Below are 11,103 nucleotides of genomic sequence, written 5' to 3' on the forward strand. Positions count from 1 at the left end.
GACTCCTATATTTCAATCTAAAGAAAATAAATACTACTCCTGATAATTACATATTTTAACTGAAGCATCAAACTATTAAGAATTAATGCCTTAATTAGGATTTTTGACGTTGTTTTGATGCCAAAACGAGTTGAGATCAAGTATTCAGTCGTCGAAAATCGATTCTAAGGTGTAAGTAAAACTGTAAATGTTAACACTTTGATATTTCCAATACTCAACTTATTTTCTGCAATGTAAAATTTTAAGGTGTGAAATTTAATAGATACTCGATTCCAGACTTTCTCCACCTGTATCTCTAAGAACCTGAAGCCATTACCACCACTGTCAATGTCGCCTTATTTCCCTCAGTTTGCCTGGTAGTTTCAGCTACAGAATGCAATTCCAGTGGTCCTCCTTTTGGAGTACATCAGTAACAAGAGATTCAATTCCTTTATGAGCATCTTCTGGTAACAGTGGAATGAAATAATCGTGCTTCGAAATACTTGAACTTTAACTTCAATACAGAGTTTACGTGGCTGCTACATTACCTATACAGCGATATTGTGTATACACTGCAGTCAAACATGCAAATAAGATTGAGGATCAGCTAGTTTAGTTTTACTTTCATAAGGATAGTAGATTTACAATACAGAGATAGGCGCTTTGATACAGTAGCTTCATTTCAAGATCCAAGATTATGTACACCGTTGAGGGCTAAATCGGACAAATAATACTATATGAATTACAATGCTTGTTACATCAGGATTCATCAGGCTTTGGTTCAAGGAGAACAGGGATCTTTTCCAATTTATCTCCACGAAGTACTTCTACTTCCACCTGCAAAATGAAACACATTCGAAATGAAGTTAGTTCTCAGTTCTCATTATTTTTTTACATCTTCATCTTATATTGCTTTTAGTGATTTCATTCCACATAACTATGCACACTTTTAAACTATGATGGTAATATATGACAATGTTCAATTTGATTCCAGAAACAAAATGAGACGCAGATTTCTGTATATCCAATGTTAGGCATTAAAAGATGAATAGTGGAAGTTACTATTAACGCTTACCTTATCACCTACTTTGCATTGGTCAAGGATTCTGTACAAATCACTACCATTTGCAACTTTCTTTCCATTAACAGATGTAATTATGTCGCCTAAAATAAGTCTTCCATACGCATCACGTTTTGTTGATTGAAGACCCTGCAGCACCAAGAATACAGAAGCTGTAATCAGCATTACATGATTTATACAACATGATATTTCGAAAATCCTGTAAAGCAAAAGGATATTTCATATCAATCTGAGCATCAAACAAAAATGAAATGTTAGAATTGGACATACTGCTTTGCCTGCTGGCCCATTCGGAGGAGCGTCCAGGACGAGAACCCCACTAACTCCTAGTTGCTCCACTGACTGGTCAGGCGCAAACTTAATCCCTAAAATTGGTCTAGTGACTTTCCCAAACTTGACCAATTGATCAACGATACCGCTTACCTGGACGTAAAGGAAAGTCTTAGGAAAAGCGTACATAGTGGAGTAACTCATAAATATTACACTGTGTATAGAAATCTTCCTAACTAAAGCAGTCACTCACTGTGTCAACCGGAATAGAGAAGCCCACTCCAGATGAAGCACCAGAAGGAGAATATATAGCTGTGTTTATCCCAATAAGATTGCCTGCACTGTCGATCAGTGGTCCTCCACTATTGCCTGGATTGATCGCAGCATCTGTCTGGATGACATCCTGGATTGGACGGCCAGTTGCTGCCGAACTGATTTCTCGCCGCAGCCCACTAGAAAAGGATTGAATTTGTTAGCCACCCTAATACAATACTGATACACTATTAGCCAGTTATATGAATAGTCTAATAGATTTTGCAAAAGCTGGTATAATCTAAAGGTTGGAATAACCGACTTATGCTAACATACATAAGCTTCAAACGTCATCCTGGTATTGATTGGCGATCAAGAAAAAGAAAAAGTAAACAAGGTGATGCGGGGATATTTGAAATTATATTAATATAGATGTCCTATAGAAACTACCAATATAATCTAGAATTTGAAAATTATAAATGTAATATTTTCTACATGTCTAAACCAACAAACTTGCTCGCCACCAATAATCTGGATATGTATAACAAGCCACGTATATTATGATGATAACTTGTGACATTATTTTTATACGTGCTGTTAGTACCTGATAACACCAGTAGTAAGCGTATGGTCAAGTCCAAACTGCCAAGGCAAAAATAGAGAAACATATTGTAAGAGAAGGTAAATTATGGTACCATATAAAAGAAGCTTGCCATTATGTTTTATCCAAAAGTATCGATTAGCTTTAACCATGCCATTTTGTTTTATAAAAATGAGTATTATGGACTCCTCCAAAATGGGAGATCAAGAATGGACTTAGAGAGAGAAATTCCACATCCACCAAAGACCACATTTTACACTTTACACTTGTGTATGTTTGAAATGGTAAATTTGATAATAAGCCATAAATATTAGTAGAAGATATCAACCAGAAAGCAATTGGGAATTGCACTTACAGGATTTCCAATTGCATATACTTTTTGACCCACAAGCAGATCTGCAGATACACCAATTGGTATCGGTCTCAATTTGCCTTTGGGGGCCTCAATTCTCAAAACAGCGACATCTTTATCCTGATCAAACCCAACTACTTTTGCATCGTATGTACTCTGGTCTGCAAGAGTGACTCTGAACACAACCATCCCTTCATCAGAACACTAAAATTGCACATCCTAAAGGCTACAGGACATATTCTAGAAACTGAAAAACAAATATTATACTGATTCAACAGTTGACATTACCAACTTACTAACCATCATAATGATGGAATACTATTAAAAGATGGCAACTTTCTCATGTCATCACAAAGTCTACCACAGTTGCATAAAGTAAGTTAACAAGCTTCCTACTTAGAGATCACATCTTGATGATAGAGTATTGGTTTTCATATCATCTATGAATTCTCTAACTATTTGGCAAAAAGGAAGGCGTTGTGCATACAGATATCTACACGTTACTGAAGATTTTTGCGGTAATCAAACAATCTTTTAAATTATGTACTGAAGATGTGAAATGCTGGTAGCTTTATAAAGCAAACTATAGCTAAAAGAAAACACATAATGAAATATATAGTCTATATCCATACATGGACGCAAAATACTCAATAAGAAAACCAACATATGTACTAGAACCTATGCAGTAACAGGCATCGTAAAACAAGCCAGAAGGAAATAATTAATTCACTAATTCAGTAACTTTTCGGACAATGACTAAGTAGTTAAGTACTGGGCCGTAAAATCACAGGACAGTTTAGTAGGGAGTACTTGAGATCAGATGCACCGCGAATGACGTGATAATTTGTGACGACATGGCCCTGCGTGTCCCATACAAATCCTGATCCTGATCCTTGCGGCACCTCCAACACATCCAATGTAAAGGCATCCTGCCTAAAACAAAACGTACAGTATGAATTCACTATATCAACAACTCATTACAGAATCAAAATCTATTGCCAAGTGCCAACATCACCTATAACATATACATTATGCCAGTCAACACCCTAACAATTACATCGGCTGCCATATTAAGCAGATCCTGTTTAATTATTTTGTCTAGATCATATCATTATTTGAGCTGCACAACTAGGTAGTTGAAATCAGAACACGCTGATGAAGTAGCATTATTTCAACAGTGATGAGGACCACGAGGTAATAATGCAGCCAGCACAATCGGTCATATTTACATCATCACAGATAATAATCAAACAGTATTAAGTAGGTTAAAAATTGAGTTCGAATCCAGTCATACATAAAATGCAAACACTGATTACCTCGCAGCTAGATTAGTAATGTATACAACAGAAGGAGTGTTCTCTTGAAAGAGGCGAACTGTAGCCAACTCATCGGACTGCAACTTCCGCGGCGTAGTGACAACGAAAGCCGAGGCCGAATCAACGTCGGCGACGAACAGCGTCGCTGAAAGAGCGACGGAAGTGCAGAGCACGAACAGCGAGTCGACGAGTTTCTTCAGTCCATTGCTGGAATCGAGCTCCGAGGCGGAATTGTTCCGAATAAACTCATCGCGGAGAGCGGAAACGACGACCGGAGTGATCAAAGTAACTCGTTTGAAGTGAGAGAGAGATCTCCCGAGCGGCAATTTGGGGACTGAATTCAAGCGCGATACTTTCGGAGTGGTCGCGAAGAACGTGGAAGCGAGTGCAGCCATTGGGGAGTGAGAGAGGGAGTTGGATTTCGTTAATTTCTCAAATTTTCTCTCTCTCCAGAATTATATGTGGATGTGTTTGTTTCCAAGTGATTCTAGAGTTTTGAAAGTCGTTGGATGCATTGATTTCGGCCCATAACTACAATTATGGGCCCGAAGTTTTCTTCCACTTAATTTTCCATTCCAACAGGACTTGAACTTAATCCACACTCCACACCTCCTCATACAAGTCTACATCTCGACACAACGACTACAAAAATTGCGTCAAGTTTTAGTTAGTTCCCTTCTTTTTCAATTAAGGTACCACGTCTCAATAAAACAATAAAGACCTCCGTGACGGCTAAAATGACATATTTCTAATCCACATGGTATTCTAAAAGTTGTTAGTTAATGTGATTAATTGGAGAGAAAAAGAGTATGGGTGTAAATATTAAATGGAGAGAGAAAAAGAGTGTGGGTGTTTAGTAGTTGATATAGTAGGTTTGTTGAATATCATGGCACTTGTTTGGTTACAAATTCGCTACATCAATTGTCTTGACACGTTAAAATCAGATATTCCTACTTGATACTTGAATACTCCCCCATTTCATCCAAAATTGGTAAAGTAGGAGAGATGATAAAAAAAATGGGTAAAGTAAAAGAATAAGAAGAAAAAAGTAGTAAAATTAATGTTAGTGAATTGTGGAGTCCATTTGTGAAAGCTTATGATTTTAGGTTACATACCAAAAAATAATTCTATTTTTAAGAAACAGATGGAGTATTAAGTTATATTTTCTGCCAAAGGTGATTGAAATTGATACTAGTAATATTGCAAATTAAGTGCATATAATGATATAACCAGTTTCTAAGTAATTTTTGTGTTTTTGATATTGAAAAAGAAAGAAAAATGAAATTGATCACGTGCCATAAACAATTTATACTACAAGTCTACAACATGTCTACATCTTGCGACTTCAATAAGCGATTCTCTTCAGCTTACGCGTTTTTAGTACTACTACAGGCAACGGCTGAGATCTGCTGAGAAAGTATGGAAGATCAACGGTCAAAAACTAGATTTAATTTTTCTATTCAAAAATCCATTTCGACGGTCGTCTCACTCACCAAAACTAAGTCGCCCGCAAAAGATTCCACTTCTCTGTTACTGTTGCCAAGGTGATTCCAATGCTTCAATTTTTATATGTTCAAATTTTCGTATATTTGTGTAAATCCTGGATTTTTTTTCATTTTTATTGATATTTGATCTGATAATTAGGGTTTTGATTTGTTGCTGTTTGTTTTGAGTATCGCTACTAGTGTAGAGTGTAGGTCTTATCTATTCAGATAATATTTGTTGTTATGTTCAATTTCGATTGCATCAATTTTATCAGTGATATCTTAGTGGACCTCTAACGTGCTTTCATTTCCGTTTTATTCTATTTACTTTTTACTTTTTTTTTCCTCTGTTTGTTGATGATTAGCCATTGGTTCTGATCATGATGAATTCTGCCTCATGTGTATGAAATTTGATTTATCGATGATCTATGCATGGAATTTTAGCTCCAAATGTGTTCCAAGTGGTGATTGTGCTGAATGTGTTTTTCTGGGGTGGGCTTATGGAATTCCTCTTTTCCGGCTAATGTGGGTTTATCATTTTAGGTTTTGATTTAAATGGGTGAAAAGAAATCATCTATGAGGAAGCCAGTTTTTGCTAAGGTTGATCAGCTGAGTCCTGGCACGAATGGGCACAATCTCATCGTGAAGGTTTTGAGTTCGAAGATGGTATTGCAAAAGGGTAGGCCGGATGGGCCTCGAGTTCATCAGATGCGGATTGCTGAGTGTCTGGTTGGGGATGAAACTGGGACGATTTTGTTTACTGCTAGGAATGAACAAGGTATGGTGCTTTGTGGCTTGAGTGATTGGGATGATATGTGTATTCATCATTTTATGAGTAAACCTTATCAAATTGTGGTGGTTTCTATGTTGAGGTTGAAAACGGTGGATTTGTTTTAGTATCTTATAGTAATTATGAAATTTGGCTTTTGTTTTACATATCAATTTGGTTATCACAATGTGATTTTGCCAATAAATGGATAATGTAATCACAAGGTACATGAGTGTGCTTGTGTGTTAGTAATATTTTGCCAGGTCTTCACAATGCTTGAATGTGAGACAGTGAAGTTTTGCAGTTGACTATTAGGAAATAAAATACTTATTGCAACTGATCACCGTCTGGTCTCCCGCCAAAGGTTGTTGTTTTGTTCTTTTATTGACATTAAGTGCAGTTTTGTACCCACTACGGGAATGCCTCATAAATATTGGCTCTATGGTCCTTTTCCCTTTTGCCACAATTTCATGATCTTGATGTGAACTCCAATGTGCAGTGGAAACCATGAAGCCCGAAACAACAGTTATTCTGAGAAACGCCAAAATTGACATGTTCAAAGGATCAATGAGACTAGCTGTGGACAAATGGGGGCGTGTGGAAGCAGCTGCTGATCCCGCCACCTTCACTGTCAAAGAGGAAAATAACCTTTCACTGATTGAATATGAATTAGTTAACGTAGAGGGATGAACTGCCAGCATCCATCTCTGCTTAGATCAGCGTTCATAAAGAAATGCTGGGAAATGAAGTGTGTTTAGGAGACTGCTTGCCGTTTTTGTGAAGATGTTGATCCCATCTGTACGAAAGATCTTAAGTATTACTCGATGGTAAGTACGCATTGCAGCTGGACGTAAAAAAGCAGGTATCATCGCAGCTTGGCTCACGGTCCAGACTTGCTTTAGTTTGTCTATTCTAATGGCATGGATTCTCTCTTGTCAAGAAATCATGTCTTCCTGTATGGATGAAAGGAATAACTTTGTACTGCTTCATGTAATGAACAACTGGTATGATATACTTATTCTACTTTGTATCATAAATATTTGCAAGTATTTCTGGTCATACGTTGTTTTTGCTTTCTTTGTCAAGTCCGTGTGGTTTGAGGTTTATTACACACGACCCTAGCTACTCAAAATGTGGCTCTATACCCAAAACATAGTGTGTGAAAGATGCTAAATTTCATGGTTTTTGTTTGAAGATGAAGAGAGAAGATGTGTTTACGATGTATCGCTTCCTTTCTTGAGAAACTCAAGATCTTTCATTTGCAGCTCAACAGCTTCTTTGGGCAAGGGCTTGGGCTCGGGGACTTTGATTTCATCGGTTCCATCTGCAACTCTCTGTGCTTTCTCTCTCACAATCCTCTCAACCTCTTCCTTTCCGGCAGCCGGAAACACAGCATTCAATATGGTACACAGCAATTCCTCATCTTCTTCCTCTATAGGATCTCTCCCAAAACAACACACATATATGGCTTCAAGAGCTTTCTCTGCCCGAACCGCCATTGGGATATTGGGCACGGGAGCATTGAGCCGCGCTCGTTTCTGCAAGCGACACAATCCCGTGTTTAGCAGTAAATGAAACAAACTAACCTAGTAATAATACAGTAAATGCAGAAACCTCTCTTGATTCTTTGATCAAGGCAATGAAATTCTCTTCTTCGAATTCGATATCATTCGAAATCCGAAGCCTTGCCACTCCTTCCAATATCTCTTCAGATTTAAGCAGACCAGCTCCAACTGCAGCTAGCCAGCAGCAGAGAAGCACATAGAGAGGGTCTCCAGCCTGCAATCAAATCAAGAATTAATCATCTTCATCGTAAACGGGCTTATTTACTTATGACGCACCTTGCCTCGTCGATCTTGGAGCTCGAAGAGAGCTCGGGAGTCATTGACGGAGCACTTGTTTCCGACTCTGCGGCGGAACTCAGCGAAGTCGATGATGTCACCGCCAATGCCGCCTTCATCGCTGATGATACGGGCGAAGAGGCCGATGACGGGGAGGGAGCCGAGGACCTTGTTGGCGAAGCCGGAGAGGGTGTTGGAGTCCTCCATGTAAGATCGGACAAGGAGGGCATGGGGCTTGCGGCGGGCGGCGTAGAGGTGGCGGAGGCGGAGGAGAGAGGGCGGGGTGGGTTTGCAGATGGTGGTGTAGGTGTAGGAGGAGTGAGGGTTTGTTTGGAGGGAGGAGAGGACTGCCATTACTGCTTTCGTTATTCAATTCTAACCTCTCGTTTTCGGATCATGTATGCTAACCTCTCTATATCTCTCTCCCCTCTTCTAGATATTTTTATCAATACATGACAATATCACATATTTTATTCATAAATAACAAGACTAAATATTTTATATTCTATATTACTGGTCACTGAACATACATGTTTTAATTTTTTTTATAAGTTATTGTTATAATAATATATACTGTATGAACTATATAGAGATGAATATTATGTACTTATAATTAATGGTTACAGTTACATATACCAACTATTTCAAAATTAATAAAATGGGCCAATTTTGGATTTCTAGCTAGTTGCCCAAACACTCATCACCTCATTTATCTTGTAGTAATAAATATTTTGTACTCCTATCAATTAAAAGTATATAGAGATAATATTCTAGTATTTTATAGGCCACTGAGACTCATCTGAAATCTATCCTGATAATTTTAGTAAGTACAGTACATGATATTTTTGTTAGTTTTAAGATAAATGTTAGTACTATATCTTACTGCAACTAGTTCATCATCTCTGCAATGCACATGGACTATTGTGGTATACTTTATACTTAAAAACACTTTAGCTATTAATTTAATATAAAATATTACTCGTTCCGTTCCACTTAAGCAGTTTCATTTTGAGCTATGTGCAAGTTTTAAGAAATGAATCATAAAAGAAAGTTAGTGTAAAAAGATAGTGGAATTTGATGTCTTTTACCATTTATGAAAGATTCTAATTGTAACTCCTAATATGGGACATACTAAAATGAAAACCGAGACTGTTAAAGTGAGACGGAAAAAGTAAAATTTAATTTTTATAGTTAAAAAATTATATGAATCTCGATTATAGCTAATATATATAGATCCAAAAAAACTTAATACATAGTACGCCATGATTTACTTTTTGAGAAATTACACACTACACAAACGAGAAACTACCTGTACGAATACATACTATACGCCATAAACAAATGGATATAGTACGTAGTGTAGTAATGTTTGATATATATAGTAGTGTTAGAGGGTGTTCGGTTTGCAAGATTGTATCCGAGATTAAATTTGTAGTGTGTTTCAGTGTTTGGTTCATGAGATTCAAGTCCACAACTCAATCCCAGATGGATAACCATGAGATAATTAGTCATAGCTAACCCCCTATGATTAAAATAATCTCATAACTCAATCATAGATTATATTTTGGTATTATTTTATCTTGGAAACCGAACACACCTTAGTTTTATATAGTATAAAAAGTATCTTGAGTAATATTGATATGTTCATTATTCCATAGCTTGCATTATTATTTAGTTGCAGTATTTAGTTAAACAATTTATGGATTGCATATCTTTTCCATATCTTGGTTGTCTTGCTTATTAAGTTAGTATTAGTATTATAAATAGGGCTATTGTTATTCTCTTCAATCAATCAATGAAATCATAATTATTTTTTCTATTATCTTTATTTACTTTTTTTGTCTAGAATCACCGATTGTCGACAGAGCTGCGACTTCCTTTATCTTCTTCACTTGATAAGGGTTTTTCCCTTAACAAATATCATGTTTGTTTCTAAGTTCTAACCAAAATGTTGCAAGTTCGACTATGATATTAGAATTTTTTTTCTTCTCTTCTTTTGTTTGTTCTCGCTGAAAAATATATATGCATCCCACATGACAAAGAGAATGGTCCTTGTAAGAAATATAACTGGTTCTACAGGTCTATAGCACATGGGCGATTCAAGTGGCTTATAGCAGAATTAACATAAAATTAGTTTTAAAATTTTATTACCACGATTTACTATCAACTTAGCGATTAAATTAGTTTTAAAATTTTATTACCACGATTTACTATCAACTTAGCGATTGATTAATAAAGTAGTTAATTGATTAGTTTATCGATTCGATTAGAAATAGAGTTTGAGCTAATTTCTTGATTGATCAATTTTGACTAATTAATTTGATAGACAACTAATTAACCGAATCAGCGATTAAGTATCTCTACTGCCAAAAAGCACCTCTAGCAATGCCAAGGAAAACAAAGTATAGGAAGAATTATTAACCTATCTAAAAAGCACATGACACCAATAAATTATTAACTCCCAAAGCACCAAAAATTCGACCCTGTATTTCACATCAGATCCCTCCACCGGCCGGTGCATCAAATCTTGCACCATGTTTGGTGGAAAAGGGTAATAATTTTATACTGTTTTAATTTTGTACTACTTATATATGGAGTATTAAGTAGTGTATTTAACTAATTATTTTAAGCACAAGCTCATGAGTACTATAATGCAACCACTCAAACTTTGAAATTCCCATTATTGAAGACCCTAACTTAAGATTTTGAAGGTTGAGGTTTGACAGATTCAATGTTAAAGGAACATTATGTGATATGAGTATGGCAAAATCTTCACCCTATCGAGTCTATCAAATACGTTCTAGCTTTTGATTCATTTTAATCAGGGGCTTGGAACGATTAAACTGCACTAATTGAAAGGTTTTTTACTTGAATCGAAATATAAATTGGATTAAAGTTTAATTTAAATCACAAGGAGTATCATTTTCTTACAATAAAAAACAATGGGAGTTGTGATGGTTGGGCGAATTTTTGATAGTAATAAATGCGGGTAAAAAAAGAATATAGATCACGACACAAGGAATTACGTGGTTCGATTTACTGAGGTAAATCTACGTCCACGGGAAGAAAGGAGGGCAAGATTGTATTGCTTGATCTGGTTTACAGCTTACAAATACAGACTTGCTATATGATATTTGATGTCTAGAGAGCTTTTTTCC

The 11,103-nt window shown here is 36.4% G+C and overlaps 3 protein-coding genes across 3 annotated transcripts; 1 reads left to right on the forward strand and 2 right to left on the reverse strand.

Annotated features, from left to right (window-relative positions):
- Positions 1–575: 575 nt before the first annotated feature.
- LOC121750913 (protease Do-like 1, chloroplastic) lies at positions 576–4,301 on the reverse strand. The gene is made up of 8 exons (XM_042145575.1): positions 3,852–4,301; positions 3,346–3,468; positions 2,539–2,710; positions 2,187–2,224; positions 1,584–1,782; positions 1,331–1,483; positions 1,055–1,189; positions 576–816 (listed from the first exon to the last, which is right to left on the reverse strand). Exons 1-8 carry the CDS (start codon positions 4,244–4,246, stop codon positions 739–741), a joined length of 1,293 nt encoding a protein of 430 aa, XP_042001509.1. The 5' UTR covers positions 4,247–4,301; the 3' UTR covers positions 576–738.
- A 966-nt stretch (positions 4,302–5,267) lies between these two features.
- Positions 5,268–7,163, forward strand: LOC121750987 (uncharacterized protein At4g28440-like). Its single transcript, XM_042145692.1, has 3 exons — positions 5,268–5,395; positions 5,879–6,113; positions 6,604–7,163. The coding sequence occupies exons 2-3, from the start codon at positions 5,891–5,893 to the stop codon at positions 6,792–6,794; spliced, it is 414 nt and encodes a 137-aa protein (XP_042001626.1). The 5' UTR covers positions 5,268–5,395; positions 5,879–5,890; the 3' UTR covers positions 6,795–7,163.
- LOC121750958 (photosystem I assembly factor PSA3, chloroplastic-like) lies at positions 7,154–8,358 on the reverse strand. The gene is made up of 3 exons (XM_042145656.1): positions 7,946–8,358; positions 7,719–7,883; positions 7,154–7,642 (listed from the first exon to the last, which is right to left on the reverse strand). Exons 1-3 carry the CDS (start codon positions 8,297–8,299, stop codon positions 7,319–7,321), a joined length of 843 nt encoding a protein of 280 aa, XP_042001590.1. The 5' UTR covers positions 8,300–8,358; the 3' UTR covers positions 7,154–7,318.
- Positions 8,359–11,103: the final 2,745 nt, after the last annotated feature.

Source organism: Salvia splendens, chromosome 10, assembly GCF_004379255.2.
Source record: "Salvia splendens isolate huo1 chromosome 10, SspV2, whole genome shotgun sequence".
Taxonomy (NCBI): domain Eukaryota; kingdom Viridiplantae; phylum Streptophyta; class Magnoliopsida; order Lamiales; family Lamiaceae; genus Salvia; species Salvia splendens.